The sequence below is a fragment of the Poecilia formosa genome, unplaced genomic scaffold (assembly GCF_000485575.1).
Source record: "Poecilia formosa unplaced genomic scaffold, Poecilia_formosa-5.1.2 Scaffold70, whole genome shotgun sequence".
Taxonomy (NCBI): domain Eukaryota; kingdom Metazoa; phylum Chordata; class Actinopteri; order Cyprinodontiformes; family Poeciliidae; genus Poecilia; species Poecilia formosa.
The window spans coordinates 2,056,162-2,074,023 of record NW_006800009.1 but is presented as its reverse complement, the minus strand read 5'-3'; the positions used below and the strand labels follow the sequence as shown (position 1 = coordinate 2,074,023).

Below are 17,862 nucleotides of genomic sequence, written 5' to 3'. Positions count from 1 at the left end.
CACTGTTGCGAGGAGATGCAAACCTAACTGCAGTCTTTTTGCCTTGTATTGTTTTCTTAATGGTAAACAAGTAAAATTCGAACCAAAATGTATTATTTTCACATGAGCAAAAATTGCTTATTTCCCCAAAACATATTAATTTGAATACTTTGGAATAAATAAGAAAAGCCAACGGCATAATGAATTATTTATTTTTATGTTCTGTCTACAGTAACGGTGCTCTGGCATGACACCTCAACTTTTTCTGTCTTCTCCCTCCTCTGTCTTTTTGCACATAAATGTTACACACACATTCGCACCTCTGTCGGGGTGGGGTTCTTTATTTCATTAACAGCCGTTTGCGTGCCAAAATTTATTATGCCAGCCTTCTGTTGTCGTGCACCCAAGCATGCCAGCTAACGTGCGGAACAAATTTCTCTCCCCCCCCCCTCTTTCTTCACCCTGTCTCCCACACTCTCCTCCCTCACTCCTGCTAATAAGTGCATTTAAGATGTGACTCACCTGCAGCAAGCACTCCCTGTGAAGAGACTCGCTTTGTATCACTGGTCCATGATTAGTCATTACTGTCAAAGCCTCTGTGTTTCCTTCTGCTGCTACGCTTTCAAACGAACAGGTGGTTGAATCCGAAATGCAAATATTCATGATAGCCGTACATCCTCTATCATTCCAAAGGAATGTGAAAGTACGGTGCCAGTTGTCCGTTTCGAGACGCTTTTGAACCATGTACCTGTCGGCCGATTCCCTTTTATCCCAGCCGAAGGTCTTTATATGAGGCTTTTGATTAATATTTTATACTCGAATAGATGATAACGTGGTTATTACAAATTTTCAGAAAATGTGAGCCTAAAATCTCTTTAAGACACTTATTAGGAAACCAACGGTTTGAAGTTGTTAGAGTGAAATTTGCTTGAATTCCTGTTTTGTTTTGTTTTAAATCAGTGTGGATATCTAAAACTTGCATCATGGGCTACATGCCTATTAAACATGGTTTAGAGTGATTAGAGTGGAACCAAATGTGAAAAACATACAGTCATGAGGAAAAACGTGGACAGCCTATGAGAAGTCTAGAGGTGGAAGTGTCATGGTTTAGCAATGAAGCAAAGCTCGGGAAACTCACTATCATTGCAATGGATTCTACCATTTATCTGATGGTACTTGTGAAAAATGAAACAATCTGTGAAATTCAAAAAAGCAAACTAAATATTACAGTTTCTCTTAACGTAGTTAACCAGCAGCATATTGAGAGATGAACTCCAGCTGGAACAGACTAGTTTTTTGCAAAAGCAAGTTTTAAAAATTGCACATAAATATGCTTCATCTCTGTTATTCCCCCTACTAGCTGTGCCTTGTTTCGATTGTCCTCATATCACACTTTTCCCTGAAGAAAATTATGTTTACTTTTTCCTCATTTCTGGTTCATATCGCAGCTTTCTCAGAGAGTGCAGCAGCGCTGCATGGTTTATATAGTTTTTTTTTCTAAAAGTCTGTAGGTTTTTACAGAGATGTAATTGCCACTTGATTTGTGGTCTGAGAGGATTAGGCATCCTCCAGGGAGCAAGTCAAGTTTTTAAAAGCAAAGAAAGAGAACCGAGCTCTGCTCTCGTTTAACCTCATCCACCGCAGGGAGGTCAAAGCACTAAATCAGCTCTTCTACTTTTAGCTGCTCAAATAATGCAGTCAAGTGTGGGGTCTAGTAGATGTGTGCACTTCGTTGTCTGAATGCACCTGATAATATATGAGGAAGATATTTGCATAATTTATATAATAAAATGCTCCGATTTTTGAGCAGTGACAACAGGATGCTGTTTTTTTTATCGCTACACGAAGCTACGTTCTGTTGTGTTTTCAGTAATGAGGACCGGTACTGAAAACAGATCACACTGAAATTACATCTAAAATATGTAGAAACAATGAACCAACTGCAACCAATTAGTATGACATTTAGCTAACACACAGAGGTCTGTGTCCAGCAGGCAATCACAATTTGAGACCCTGGAATTTCACAGTTTAGGCAGCTCAGCCTTACTAAGAAAATTACTTCAGTTATACATTTTGCAGATGCTGTGCATGATAAAGGATCATATAAATACTGGAGAAAGGTAAGAAAACATGCATGCTTAAATTTAAGCCCTAAAGAATTGTCATTCTATGCAAAATGAAAAAAGAAAAGAAACGGGAAGATTCGTTTACTATACTAAGGATGCACCCAGTGGTCATCTGATGTCTTACATCAGTTTTGCATCAACTAAGTTTCTATTTCCTGGGAGACGGGAGTCTGAGAAGTTTCTATAGATGCTACAATTACAATGGCCTTTGTGTGAAAATATGGGAATGTAGTGTGTGAATGCATGTGAGTGTATTTCACCTTGATAAGCGCCTCAACATTAGTAAGTCACACTTTTGGGTCACGGAACTGCATTTAATTTGCTCCCCTCATAGATGCTAAGAGTACCCCTTTGGATTTTTTACCCCTCTAACTACTTTTACAAATTAATCACAGTTTACATACATTTCAGAGCCTAACTTCAATAGGTACTGTAAATGTAGACCTTTCGTGCAAGTTAAGAGTCTGATGGACCTGATGCATCACTCGGCCATAAACAGTTCCAGGATACAAGTGGTGGAAACTATAGCTAACCATGAATTGGATGCAGATGGGACACTGTTGGCCGAGTACTCACACCGATTACATGACATAGTTCTTGTTTCTTGTGCTTCCTGATTCTATAAACAAGGACAGAGATTCATTAACAGACATTGACGGACTCAATACCTTAGGAAATGTGATCAGACTGAACTCTTTTTGGTCAGAAGAAATTAACATTATACTTTCTCTTATCTTACAAGTAAAAATACATGAAAACGTATTGTAGAAATGGAAAATCTGGTTAGCCTCAGAGGTTCGATGTCACGGCACAGAGCAAAGCCTTGATGGAGGCCTCCTCATTCGCTGTGGGATCAGCAGAGTCTAATGGCTTCTCATCAATTCCTGCTGTCTGGAGAAGTGTGTGTCATGACTCCTGTAACTACTTCTGACAAGAGTGATGAAGCACTTGTTAAACTTGTAAGATTCCGGCGGAGTTTGAAACCTCTGGATATAAATCTGTGCAGAGCGGGATGGACGGAGACGGTGAGTGAGGGGCAAACGTGTAAGGTGGATGAACGAAAAGGCAAGATGAAGAGCACCGGTGGTTTAGACTTGACAGATCGTAGCGCGGAGAGGGGAGAGAAAAGCTAATGATCTCCATCTGTCTTTGAAGGCTGAGACAGAAGAACATTGTTAGGCTTTTGAATAAGGGGAAGAAAACAAACTCGTGATTCGCAGACCTTTGTCGGGCACCATGTGTTACGTGAAGAGCTTCACTTGAGGCAGCTGGTGAAACATCTCTCAAGGTCAGCTTAGTCCATTAGAAGCGTCACCCTAATGATCGCTTCTCCCCATCCAGAGTGTTTGTGTAACGGTACGCAATTACACTGTCTAAATACACCAGAGCATATTATATGTTTTAGTATGCGTTTGTCTATGTAAGTGCGACTGTGTATTTATAACTTGGAGTGTTATGAGCGAGCATGTATGTGAACATCTTGTGGGCATATTCACAGATAAGACTAATGAATCTTTAATTAGAATTTGGCACAGGCCAGACGTGCTGTAGCATTAGTGGGACTTCTCATGCCAGAACTCAGTATGTGTTTAATGTCTTCTCTTCGCCTTTCTCCAACTAAAGTTTTCAGCTGCTTTATTTATTTATTTATTTTCTTACCTTTGCTGTTTGAGTGCAACAACGCTAACTTTCAGAAGAAAGAATTTTCTGTGGAAATGGGTTACCAGGGAAAAAAAACAAAACATTTTCTATGAACTTAGCATTAAGGATTTTGTTTTGAAACTAGGAAGCCTGAAATTATCCTAGCTGACTGCTAGATATGTTGTATCCAGGTTAAATTTATACTTAGGTTTTTACTTTATATGTAAATAAAGTCAATATTTTATTGAATTGGAGCAGAAAGTTAGACATGCTTTGGAAGTGACTTAAAAAATAGGTAAGTCTGTTGTGTCTGAAATTCAAACTTTTCTCGCTCTCTGTCTCTATTAACAGACATATATTTGAATACAAGGATCTTTATTGGAAATATGTCCTGCCTGATTTTCAGTCTATGTCAACACTGAATGCCAACTTGCTCAAGTTAGAAATATGAACTTAGCTCGCATTATTTCAAATATTTTTTGAAATATTACCAAATTAGTATATTACTCATCAATGTAATGAACTACCCACATTCCTTCAAAGCAACTTGATTTTCTTCTTGCCAAGCCACTCCCTAGAGTTATAGCAAGCACCTAAAATACAGGCATGCATAAATATAAAAATATGTAGCTGTAGAGCTCTTAACTTTAAATCTACTATTTAAAAGGACAGTGGGAAATGCTGTTCATAGAAAAACTCGATCAGTGTGCAGTGCAGTCCAATAAATCATTAGAAGAGGAGTTTTAGGTAAATCAGTAATCATAATTTCAAACAGAAAAATTGTAAAACAAACAAATATAAAATCTGAAGAACTATAGCAAAGCCTAATTTATGTTTGGTTTTGCTTGAAAACTGTTATTTCTTTATTTAATGGGCTATAAAAAAGAGACAAAGTCATTGCCTCCCTCTAAATTCCCTATAAAGTCATTGTTGCAGACATTATGGTAAGATTTAAATGTTACTGTACAATAACAGACACTGAATAGAAATAATTTGTAGATGGTAAATCTGAAACTGAATGAAAAATGTTACTTTTCATGGACACTTTAATAAGCTGAATGGGTAGAAATGTAGACAAATTAGATATGTTAGTGGAGTTCCTTAAACAAAAAAAACACACACACAGCACTAGTTTTCCAGAAGAGCAATTTAGATAATCTCCTTTTCGTATTCCAGTTACTCCAGGACTGAAATTGCATTAGACAATAATTCAATTAATGTAAAATTCAGGGTTATTTTTTTTTTCATATCCGAGTCCATTTTGTACCTTTTTATTGCAGTTTTAATATGTACAGCTGAGGGAGGGGGGGTTTGCGGGGGTGCAGTTGAACTGCTGAGGTTGTTGTGGAGGCGGGTCAAAGGGACCAGATGGTGGTGAGGTGACCCCGCAGCCTGAGTGTCTGTTCCTCTGCTGCTTCGTGGAAAGCTCTGCCTCACATTCAGGTAGCCCACTGGCACTGCCACTGTGTTTACACACCTGGACGGACCTGAGGCTGGTGGGCAGAATAGCAACGAAGGAGAGAGAGAGAGAGAAAAAAAAAAGAACAAATAAATGTAACCTTCCAGAGGGATTTTGCACGGGGCATGCTGGCTGTAATGTGCCAGGACTGTGTTAATCCCGTCCCTCAGGTTTGTATCACCTGCCTTGGCTCTCGGCTGCAGTTGACTGGGTTGGCCTTATGCTACTGCTCCAACAGAGTGACAGAATGGATACCAGGTCACTAGGGCTTCCCTCTGAATCACCCATTGAGATCAGAGCTGATTACGAGCTAATCCTCTGTAAGAGTAGCGACTGGACGCTTTAGTGGTCAGTTGTTGTTTTTTTTTCTGTTTTTTTTTTTCCTTTTTCTTTCATGCCTGTGTCACGTTTCCCTTGTTTTTCTTTTTTGTTGTTTTTTTTTTTTGCTCTGCTTATCTGCATAAACTCCATGCGGGGATCAATTTAACATTCTGGTCTTTTATTTAGTAGAAATGTCTCCTTTCTCACCGCTACCCCACTGGGTTTTGTTATCTGAGGCTAACAGGAAGGTGTTTTGCGCTGCTTGGGTGTGTGGCATGCCGGCCTGCAAGACGACACGTGTTTCTCTGCAGTGTATGCGTGGATCCCCGGGATGTGCAGATGTTTGTGTGTGTGTGTCTGTGTCTGTGTGTGTGTGTTTAGGAAGCGTGTGTTATACTCGGGTTTGCACTAAGGTTACAGTCTGGCAGTCGTACAAGAGCACTGACCTGCATTATTGAATCTGAGCGCTCCGTCTGTAAGCTGTACCGTAATGGAAGAACACTGTAGCGCAATCTCTAACCATTATAAAACATTAAAGTTCAAGACTGATATTTTCCGAGATGCTCCGCACAGGTACACAGACTGCATTGTGCACGCTGCCAAGGAGGGCTGAGGGCACCAAGGAGGGCTGGGTTCAGTGGAGGCAAAGCGAAGCTGAGAAAGGCCAAGCTTACTGAGATGTAAAAGTGAAAGTGCCAGGGCCAAAGATGAGGAAAAGATGACGGTGCGAGAAGAAAACATTTTCCAAAAAGAAAATACAGTGAGCAGTGAAAATGATCAAGTTAGAGGTTTACCTCAAAAAGGGTGCCAAACACACTTCACATCCTGTGTGTTCATATTTCATCAAAAAACCGAGCTGAACTCATCATCGTCTAGACAGACTTTGATTGCAAGGTGCAAGCGATGAAGTGATATTAAATCCACCTCTTCACTTTTTGTTGTGTTCTGTTTCTTCTTCTCCGTGCCTGACCAAAGTTACTGCCAAATGGTTTCTGTGATGTTGAAAACATGGAGGGAATTACAGAAATGTGACGGCAAGGAATATCCACACACGTCGCACCACAGAGCAGAATGGGATTGTGTTTGCCACCTGTCCACTTCTGTAAAGACAATTGTATGGACAGTGGTTTAAAACAAAGACACCAAGTTTAAAAAAAAAAAAACTAAAAAAAACACAAAGACTAGCAGATTTTATTCATTGCGAGAGAGGCTACGGTCCATCGTCTTGACTAAATCAAACTTTTAAGGGGTTAAATCTGTATGAAATTGACAAACGGTAAATTTGTGTGCACCCCTTTTGCATCCTAACCGCAGCAAACAGTCTTACGTCAGGCATCCGTCCTGCAGCATGCCATCACCTGCAGTCAGAGCAGAGAAGACCTGCTCAACTCACCACATTGCAAATAAATCACATGTGCAAAGTGCCACTGCCACATTCCCACTCCTGACTTGCCACCACGTGGGGCCGTGCGTCCGAGAGAGATGCTTTTATTCCCAAACTGAGCTGCGATGTAAAGCTGTATTGTTGTAAACAAAGGAAGAATTCAACTTCAGTATCCACCGTTCGACATAAGGATGAATTACAAAGTCTGTGATGGTGAATTAATGTGCTGAGGCAGTTTTTGGGAAATTTTGGCTGAACTAAACAAATTTGCATTGAACCATAAAAATAGAACGTTAAATAACTTTAGTTTATCAACACGTGCACACACACACACACAAAACACACACACACACGCACACACACACACACACACACACAAACACACAAAATACATTGATTTGGGGTCTAGTTACACTTAAAATATGCAAAGAAAAACCTGAATGGAATCTGAATCTGACTGACTCACAATAAGCTCTACCATTATTTAGACATATTTTAAGTTCACATTCTAGTTCGATACCCGATCGCCTCTCGTGTAACCCTCTTTGGACATAATCCTGTCTTGCTAGTTATTTTTCTCCCACCTTTATATTTTACATATGTAGGTTCACAGTCTTTCTCCATAACATTGTGATATGTTCTTTCTTTTGATTTCTCGCTCACAAGTCTGGCAGCAAAGAATTCCCTCTTGAATTCAGAAAAGTGGATCGTTTTGTTTGATATTATTGTAGTATAAACACTCTGCATTCAAAGCTCCTAAAAACAATTTAATGTGTCATTTATTTTACTCTTGGTCTTTGCTTTAAAAGTAAATTACTTGGCATGAAGCATGTGTTAACTGTACCATATCTGAGTGCTGCATATTATATGTCACACACGCCACAGCAGTATGGACCAAAAGAAAAGATGATTTAAGTCTTTGGCATGTGTGCTGTGTAGTAGCTTTGTATTTGGCTGTGCAGGCGAATGAGATCAGAGAAATTCAACTGCAGTTGTAACATCAGTTGTATGCACACTATTTAATATTTGAGTTTATTTTCTCACTTTTGAAAGTCTAGATTTCAGTTTATTATTGCCACATGAAAAGAAAAAAAAACAATGTTTGTATCTTTTCATCTAATTCAAATCAGCGTTTCGACGTAGTCTTATGTCTTATGTCTTATGCAAGTGAGTTTGTAATGTTTTCATTTATCTGCTCAGCTATGACGCACAAAGGGAGTTCATTAAATTCTGCAGAGATTTTCCCTGAACCTCTTTTATTTATTTTTTCTGTTTTCCTTCCCTGTGTACTGTTCTGCAGATGAAAGACATACTTCGTGCTCATTTCTTTTTAAAGACAACGTTCACCTTTTGATGCGCATTGATTGAACCGCTTAGACTGAATACAAGGTGTTTCATCATTATTCATAAAATGTAATTATTTTTGAAGGTTGAAAATCTGACTGAATGAGGTTGCCTTTTGGAGTACTTTTAGGTTATAAGATTTTTCTTATGCGTTAAGTGGCATTGGAAACATTTATAGCATTAGACATTCACCGACTGTACAAGCCAAGTAATTTCATGTTTTAAGATTTCTTTTTTTTTTTTTTTTTACTTAAGTATGGACAGAGGGTTAGCCTGCAGACAGGAGAGTTACCAGAGATATTGCACTTGTCTATCATTTTAACATTCTACATGTCTGGCTGTGTCAAGTTACAGATCTCCAGGAACTTCTAGTGAGCGTCTGTGCTCAGTCCAGACATTTCTACTCAAAATATTAATTTGAATGATTAATATCGCGTTCAAACGGTGACCCCAGCATACATCCAAAAAGTGATTGAAATGATAAACAGAAGAAGGAAAAAGCGACTGTCCGCCCTTTTCATGGCTATAGCATAGGATGTACAGTCATATTCCATGATTTGGAATATTATTAAAATACCACCATCCCTAGTTCTACTCCTGATGTGCTCCATCTGCCTCCGTTGTTGTGTCCTTTTGTAAGACACTTTACCCGCCTTGCCTGGTGCTGGTGGTGGTCAGAGGACCTGGTGGCGCTGATCGTATGGCTGCACACAAAGGAGCTTTTCTTTTCACATGTTTCACATGTTATATGACGATCCTCGTTTCCTCCCTAACTCCAATGCTTAGAGTCTCCAGTTGAGTTTTACATGCAGATTTTAAATACATGACTCAACCAAAGAACCTGAGGTGCACAAAAACACACACACACACACACACACACACTCGCATACAGAGAAGACAGCAGATAACAGTAACTCTGTAATCAATCATACATTTTCCCAGCCCTCCTGTCTTTGTCATTTCTCATTGGTCTTTTATCTTCTGGCTTTTCTGTCACTTTCATCCATCAACAGATATATTTTTAATTGCTCTCTCTGTCGTACTTATTAGGTAATGAATTCTTGAATGTAGCTTCCAGTTGTTTGTTAGCGTAGCCTCGAAATGAGCAGTGAGCTGACGGGCAGACATTTAATTTTCTTTTTTATTCTTATTTCACAAAAGTGTGTATTATTAAAGTCCCCCAGCTGGAACTCCACTTTGAGCATCTTGATTATCGACATATTTCATCTTTAGACAATCTGAGCGGGGTAATAAAACCTTAAATGACCATTTGGCTCAAAAGTGGGTAGTTTTTCTCTCTTTTTTGTGACAATAGATATGTTTTTTTTTTTTTTTTTTTTCTGATATTGATGCAAGAACTTGTCAAAGCTGTTCTGGGGGAGTGAATTTCACTGTCCTTTTTTGGCTCTTCCATGGCTTTTTGAGAGAGCAACAGAGCTGAACAGTGATGCTGTGTGATATGGTTAAGAATGAATATAAGTGCTGTTATTATCTTCCCCACAGACGACACCAACAAATTCACTGCTCAGCTGCTTTCATGCGGGAAATAGTTTGGTCTGCAACCAAATTCTCTATGCAATAAGGTGACTTTATAAGAAAATCATACAGGGAGGTTACTGCGCCATCAGGTTTGAAATGAAACTGGCTGAAAGGTGAGTATAAAACAAAGGAAGGTCACTCTTAATATATGGAGATCTCCTTCAGTATAGTACAGGAGTCTATCAGCCATAGAGGAGAAGTCGTCTTTAGGGACATACAAGGACTTTATGCTCACGTCTCCTTTCCCCTATTTTTTTTTCTTTTATTTCTCAAGCTTACCTCCCTTTCGTGGTTAAAAATAAATGTTTTAAATCTGTATTGAGTCTCAATGCTTTATGCGTGTGTTGATGTGTCTGCTAGAGTAGTTTATTCATCCGATTTCTTCTCACTTTCACCTTTATAACCAATTTTCTGACATCTTTAATGCAAATCCCAGACAGCAGCCCCGCAAATGAGAACAGTGACAGAAAAACCCCAGTGATCCAAGTATCTTAGCTCTATCCTTAATTCATTAATTTGCTGTTTGCCTACAGTCGGTCACCCGGAATAATCCATCTGGAAAGTCCACTGAGCTTTGCCACCAAGCAGAATTGGGATTCTGGATGACTGATCACAAAGCTTACACCCACACAGTCCCCACGCTCTGTTCATATGTCCGACATGTAGTCCAGTTCGCACACATCCAAACATACAGAGCACACGCTAGCTGCTCTTTAATCTCACTTAAAACCTACTTGAGTGCAATGAAATCATTGGATTTTACTCTTTTTTTTTTTAGCACAAACGTAAAGTCGGTTGAATTACTATCATACCTTAATTTAAGAGTAAATCTTTGAGACGCAGAATATCAGTTTGAAAAAGGGCCTCCTTTAAACACAATGTATCAAATCAGACTGTATTCATTACATGGCTTTCAACTGAAAACAACATAAATGGAAAACAATACAATTTATCAAATAAGAAAAGAAACATTTGTGATTGAAATGTATATAAAATCCTTCAGTTGAATTTAACTGGACAACATAAGGTCCTGTTGTACTTTATTGCAAGCTATGCTGAGTGCAATTAAAGTGTGTGATCAGGTGACACTCTGTCAGATTATGACAGATTATCAACTAGAGCTTTAGTTTTTGTTTTTTTGTTGTTTTTTTTTTACTCTTCGCCACATCAAACTGGAGCAGACCCCAAATTTCTGCTGCAAGGAAATCTCAATACAGAGCTCTGAGAAACACATTTTGTCACAAACGGGCAATATGAAATTAAGATTTAAAAAAACAGTTTAAATAACCAGTTCATAGCTTGTTCTAAATGATATCTGAAACGTTGTTGTGGCAGAATATGTCATAGTCAAATAATTACAATAAGGCTATGAACAGTCCAGGTCAGCTGCTTTAGAGAAAGAAATTACAGTTGAAATACTTTTAATTCAAAGTATGTCTTTAATCGGTCATTCACAAGTTTCTGGATGCAGAATTTGGAAATTGCCTGAGACCTTTTAGTAACTGGAGCATAAAAGCAGTTTATTTAAAATACGTGTAACTGGGTCTGTATCCTAGTCACATATGGATTGTTTAATATGAATGGATTTGTTAAAATGTGTGACAGTTTTGGAATTAAAATACCTACACCATGCTGCAGTGAAGAAAACTATCAGGTTAATGTGGTAAAACTACCTCTAAAAATGTCCCAGTTTTTATATATATATATATATATATTTTATTTTTTTTTACAAGTGCAAAATAGCATAAGCAGGGGATACATTTTTGCCTAGCTGGATTTAAAAAAAAATCTGTTAAGGGAAAAAAATATGATTATGTATGATATCTGGTTTACACAGGAAAGGAAAATAACAGGCATGAAAGCTCTGGTTCTGTGACTCTAGTTTGTCTGTTTTTAGCTCTTGTGTTACTCAGAAGGTTGAATACACTTTATTTTATTATGTAGCAGAATAGTTTATTTTTTGTATCGGCTCTTGAAATTTATTCTGCTTTTTCAGCACAGAGAATACAGCATCTCTCTGCCCTTAGGCTACTAAAAAAACTGTGTTTTACAGTGATGTTTAAAGGGATCTAAAAGCTTAAAATGTGCCTAGATATCCCACATGAGCCCATCAGATCCCTCAAAAGATGCAAATTCAGGACTCCATCAGAATTGTGAAGCTTAAATAATTCCCACATTTTACCCACAGAACTGTCAAATAAGGTGGGATGTTCTGTAACATTAAATTGGAATGCAAAAACATTTTCTGAGTAGCAGAAAGTTTTCCAAAAGCTTGTGCTGATTTAATGCTTTATTTTTTACTTAAATTTACTTGTTAAACATGCACGATTGTGTTCATGGTTAAGTTCTCCCTTACAAACGTAACACACAATCATGAAATCCAGTATAAATACAAGACACATGAGGTCACCATTATTTTCTTGTGAGGTACAAAACCATTTTATTACAGTTTTCCATACATATTTGCATATTTAATTGCATTTATAGTCAGTGGGAGCTTATCAATGTAAGCAGAGTCTTTTTGTCTGGAGCAGATTCGAGTCCGTCACTTTTTAAATGGTGGTCCCTCCCAAACCATGATAATTGATGTATTCCTCATAAAAGAGTGGTAATTGAGATGATGAGATTTTCTAAAGTAACCACAGTATGCCAAAAGTAGGGCAAAGGAATGTGGGTTATGCTCTTGCAGCTTGTTAATGTCATCTTTAGGAGAATTTCGACTTTTTCTTTACGCGATTAGCACGTTATTCTTTGTTGTGTCCTATCGTCCATCTCTTTACCACGTCTGCTTCCCCTCTTGTGTTGCATACACAGATTGCCCTCGTTTGTTTGCCTGGTTCATAATTAGCTATAGGATCACCCATTGTGTAATTATGTATAGCAGTTTGATATGTAATTAAAATTCCCGCCGTATCTAGTGTAATTTGTGCTGATTACCTATTAACGGTGCAAACAGTCGTGACTAAACACCCGTGACCGCCCCTCTCATAGACATCACTGAGCTTCAGTCACTGTTTACATATTAGCAGGTGTGACATCTGATCGATCTGATATTATGAAACTGAAACGGTTTTCAGAAAATCATCTCTGGTTGCGGTGAATTATGTTATCGGGGAGTGCTAAGACAAGAGCTTTCTATTGATAAAGATTCAAAATATTTGGTATGAAATAGTTTGTTTTGCAAAAATACAGAAAGTAAAATTTATTTATTTATTTATTTATTTTAGTTTTTGAAGTTGCTACATTTGTTATTAAAAATGCTTGATCAAATTTAAATGGCTTTTTGGGAGTTTTAGGTCAATATGCTGGTCGTTGGTGCCCACACTTCAAAAACTTGAAACTTGCCTGTGTGCCACTGGTCCACACTGTGGCCCTATGTTGAAATACAATTGCTTATAAGAAATAAGAACATCATACAGTTCGTCTTGCTTCCAGATGTGTTCAGTTACTTCACCAGCTAGAGATCAGATTGATTGAATTGAAGGTGCAGCGTAGGAAAGATACTTTACCCAAGTGAGCTTAAGTGTAACCTAAACAAAAACCTGCATCAGTTCTTCAGCTGTAATTATCATCCAACTTCCAAAAACTACATGGAAGGTCTCAAAAAAAAAAGAAAGAAAAAGACCTCTGATTTTCAGCATTAAAGCTATATTCAATCATTCTTTCATGGTAGCTTCTGATGTATTTAAAAACATGATTTTATTACCTAACATATATTAATTAATGTAGTTCTATTAGTGATGTAAAGAGTGTGTCTTGTGTTTGGTGAACAATGGGAAGTATTAATTGAAGTATAGCAGGAAATGGACTTAATACTCCTCCAGAATGCTGAGGAAGAGTTTAGCATTCCTCAATTAATGTACTACATACTACTACGAGTATTGTGCGCACACACAAAACATGATTATTATTGTTCAAACTCAAAGTTTTAAAACATCCAACACTGCGTCCTGAAGTGAAAGTATAAGCACTACATGAACGTGAAAGAGTCCCTGACTTGTAAACATCGACTCTTGGTGTTGCAGACACGTTAATTAGCTATCAAATGGGAAATGGTGCAACTCTGTTCCAAACCTGTGACTTACTGTTTTTGTGGTTTTAAGTGACAAATTGTGTACCTACATGAATAAAGCTGCACTCTGCACGATATTGTAGTCGTTAAACATGTATCAGTTTGTGCAGTATTGCAATTGCAAAGGACTTGAATCCAGTATTTGGTAAGGTGTTACATTTTAAGTGCCACTCTGCCAATTATATATTTAATGAGTTGTATGGACTCACTGCCCTTGATAATAATGATACCGAGAATAAATGTTGTTTCTTACATAACTACTCTAAGTGCTACAAAAGCACTTCAAGATGTTCTACAGTAACTGTGATGCTTACAGTTGAAATAGATTTCAGTAGCTACGATGCTAACGTTAATGGTGAATAGTGAGATAATGGAATGGAATAATTCACGTCTGGATCACAATATTCAGAAATATTCACAATCACACAATTTCCTGATACCTGATTTTAATCCCAATTATGTTGTGTAAAATCATGGCCTCCCCTTTTCTTATTTATCTTCCTCATTGAAGATACAAGACAATGTTTAAACCCTTTTAACCCTAAAGGGTGCCGCCACCTCTATACAAACCATAAAACTGCAGCATGCTCCGGCATTCCCCGAAGTAGAGACTTAAGCAGCAGGTCTGACATCCACCGTATGGATGATTAGCATTATTAGAGCATCAGCTGCTCCCTCTCTCCGAGGCACAGTCTTGCGCTGTACGAGGGCTCTTCACGTACATAACACTTAGACAGAATAAATGGTGCCATGTTTTTAGTAAAGTGCTGATGCATTAATTACAAGTAGGTCAGGTGAATGAAACATTATACCTGCAGAAGCTTGAACTGTTGCAATAAAGATGCCAATGGTTATGTTTTGAAAGGCAAACATGTTTTTTGTGGGGGGGTTTTTGGCCTCAATTTGTGTCTCTTTCCTTATTTTTCAGCTCCTATAACCGTCGACCCGCCGAAGATCCTGTTTCCGGCAGAAAATAAGACGACAAACATGGAGACGCAACTCGGTAAGAGCATCTTAGGGTGTTTTATTTGTCTTTATTTTATTTTTTTTTTCCCCCTGCAGCTGTCACTGTCGTCTGCGTTGTTCCCAAATTAAAGGAAATTGATGACTTTACAAATTGTCTTCCCCGCACCTCTGGGCAATACATGCAGATCGGTGATGGCACGCATTTGTTGGGGAGATGGTGAAAATGAAAAAGTGGTTTCTGTATATGCTAATTGTGGGTGCTACTATCCCTAAGGCTGTTTTGTCAACAATGAAGAGCCCATATGGTACCGAGGTTCCGTACTCTGGCTCGCCACATTGAGAGGCGGCCGCTTTCTGTCGCCGTTGTTTGTCTTTTTTGACGTGAGGTCACAATGGGAGTACCATGTGGGCACGCATGCAAGAGCGAGTGTTTGTTTTTCTTTTTTTCTTTTTTTTCTGTGACAGCATATTGCTTGATTTCTGGGCACAGTCCTCTGTCCACATGGCGCTTGCCACGCTGTGAATGGCTAATGTGTCTGTCACAGTGCAGCCAATCAGACAAGACTGAGAGGTCCGGAGAATCGGAGAGGGATCGGAAGAGTTTGTGACAGAAAGGGGGAGGTATGAAGACAAAGCCCAAAGAAGGTCCAATAATTCACAGAGAGCCTGCCTTTTGTCTTCAATCTGATGCTGCTGGAATGCAGGTAGTTCATTTGAAATGCCTCCACGGTTGGCTGATCAAGGGTGAAAAATTGCTGCTGTTGATAAACTGACAGGCACAGCCTCACATGTCAGCCGACTCGCACCTATGCATGAACAGGTTGCACAATGCGGGCCCTCAAGCTATTTGTGTCATTTGTCTCTATCTTTACTCCACTGAGATTCAGGAAAGGTTTGGCTTTTCCCATGAAAACGTCTCACAATTGTTTAAATCCTCATTGTTTGCTTCGTGACTGTGTGTTTTTGTTTGCTTGTGTTGTTTTCGCCCCGCTCTGCATATGTGTGCAGTAAATGGCTGCGGGCTTTTGTGAAACTGGGGTATTTTTTGGAAATTATTTTTAATGAGGAAACGGAGCAGTGGAGGTCAAAGTGAACTTGCATGTAGAAACTTTTTTTGGTTACAGCAGGTCAAAATTTCCACTAATAATTATGATTTTAACATTTAATTAAAAAATGTGTTTTATAAAGGTTTAGTTTGTTCAAATCTCAAAAGATCACCTTTCACGGTTTTAGCATCTCAGCATTTTTTAGCTTGTCAAGTTTTACCAAGGGTTTTAGACTTTTTGTTTGGTTAAACTTGATAAATATTAAGTGAAACCAGAGCATGCCAACTCGCATGCAGTCCTGGCTCTTTAGACCCATTTCATAGACGTGATGAGTTTCTTTAGCCATTTGTTTTGGGAAAACAAAACTAGCAGAATGCGTAAAGACCCAGTGGACAAATTATATTGTCGGGTCACTGAGTTTCACCATAATTCATAAGTCGACTTTTTGGAAAAATTGTCATGTTTTAAACATATACAACTTCCTAACTTGGATTGCTGGATTGAAAAGGAAAAATCAAAAAAAGTTTGTTACCAAAAGACCTCCAGCAAAAGCTAAGTGAACAGAAATTGCTAAAAAAAATAAATAAATAAAAATCGAACAAAAAGCCACCTTTTCACAAGAGACAGCATAAAGAAATCCGACTGTTGTGTTTAACTTCTCACGTCAGAAGACTTTTTGGATTCTTTTTTGGAAAAAATTAAAGGTTAAAGGTAAGCAAACCTAAAAGATTCAATCTGTCACTGAATTAGAAAACATTTTAACTATAAAACGACAAGTGGTGGTTCGTACATGCGTGTTTGATCTGAAACACTTTTAGAAAGCCCAAAGAAGGGTTTTACGTTTTCTTTGCTTCACTCAAGTTTCAGTGTTTTCATTTGGAAACAAGCCAGTTTCTGATTTGCAATGAAATACGGTTTAACAGAGAGCAGAATAATAACCTTATTAGTTTGACTATATGAGTTGATGATTACATCTCTTTATTTTAAGCATATTTGCTTCTGAGATTTGCATAACAGTGACATTAATTTGTATTCTTAATCATTAATTACTCCCTTACCACGTTTAGCCATCAAATGAACATCTGAAGAAGTCTTTTTTTTCAAATCGAGTCCTCTGGACTGATATTAGAATGGGACTGTTTAAAGCAGAAAAAATTGTCAGAGAAAGACTCGAGAATCCTTTGAAAAGAAGTGCTTTCAAACTCTTAAGCAATAGGCCTACGCAGTCAAACATAGTGGGCTTTTTAGTATGGAAACATTTCACTGTTAGAAGGGCAAGTGGATTAAATTAAACACCGGTAATCTTTGGAAGCAAAAATCGCCAGCTGTAGAAATAAAACCGGTCGGTTTCTACAACCAAATAATGATCCTAAATCATGTGGAAAGTCAGGAGTGAAGGGACGATGACTGAACCCTAAATATCAGTAAAAATAATTTCATGGCTGGAGCTGAAAGGACGGCAGACTGCAAGATGACCAGAATCTCTTTAAGGCTGAAAGAGCCGAGACAAGAACTAAAAGATGAATCTAAGATTGAGCCAAGCTGCGCCGACGCTCAAATACAGGGAAACTGGCTTTAGCTAGTTTAACACAAGAACCATCCAGCATGAAGCATACTATTAAGTGGACACTACTTAAAAGGCTGGTGTCACTATTCACGGGGAACGGATCCATGAATAGTGAACATGAACTAAGAGGATGCTCCCAGAAACTCCTTTTTTTTTCACTAAAATACCAAGGAAATGGCCTTGTGTGGAAATGGTTCATCGTCGGATGAAGACTGCGCTGTTTGGCTGCAATGACAACAAAAATATTTGGACATGTTAAGCTTATATTTATGTGATCCTAAAAGAACAGCAGAACAGCTTCATCTGTTTTATATGGTGTAAAAGGGATTGGCACACCCGTCGACGTCAACAACAACAACAAAAAGATGAGCACGCAGAGCAGCCGAGACATGAGGGACAGTGGAAGAGAAAGTCTGTG

The 17,862-nt window shown here is 38.4% G+C and overlaps 1 protein-coding gene across 6 annotated transcripts in view; it reads left to right on the top strand.

The window, feature by feature from the left end:
- il1rapl1a (interleukin 1 receptor accessory protein-like 1a) overlaps positions 1–17,862 on the top strand; it is a 215,902-nt gene that overhangs the window by 140,106 nt on the left and 57,934 nt on the right. For all 6 annotated transcript variants that reach the window (XM_007555524.2, XM_007555522.2, XM_016673113.1 and 3 more), the window contains one exon: positions 14,794–14,868. In XM_007555524.2, the coding sequence (XP_007555586.1) occupies positions 14,794–14,868 (75 nt within the window). The remainder of the gene's footprint in view (positions 1–14,793; positions 14,869–17,862) is intronic.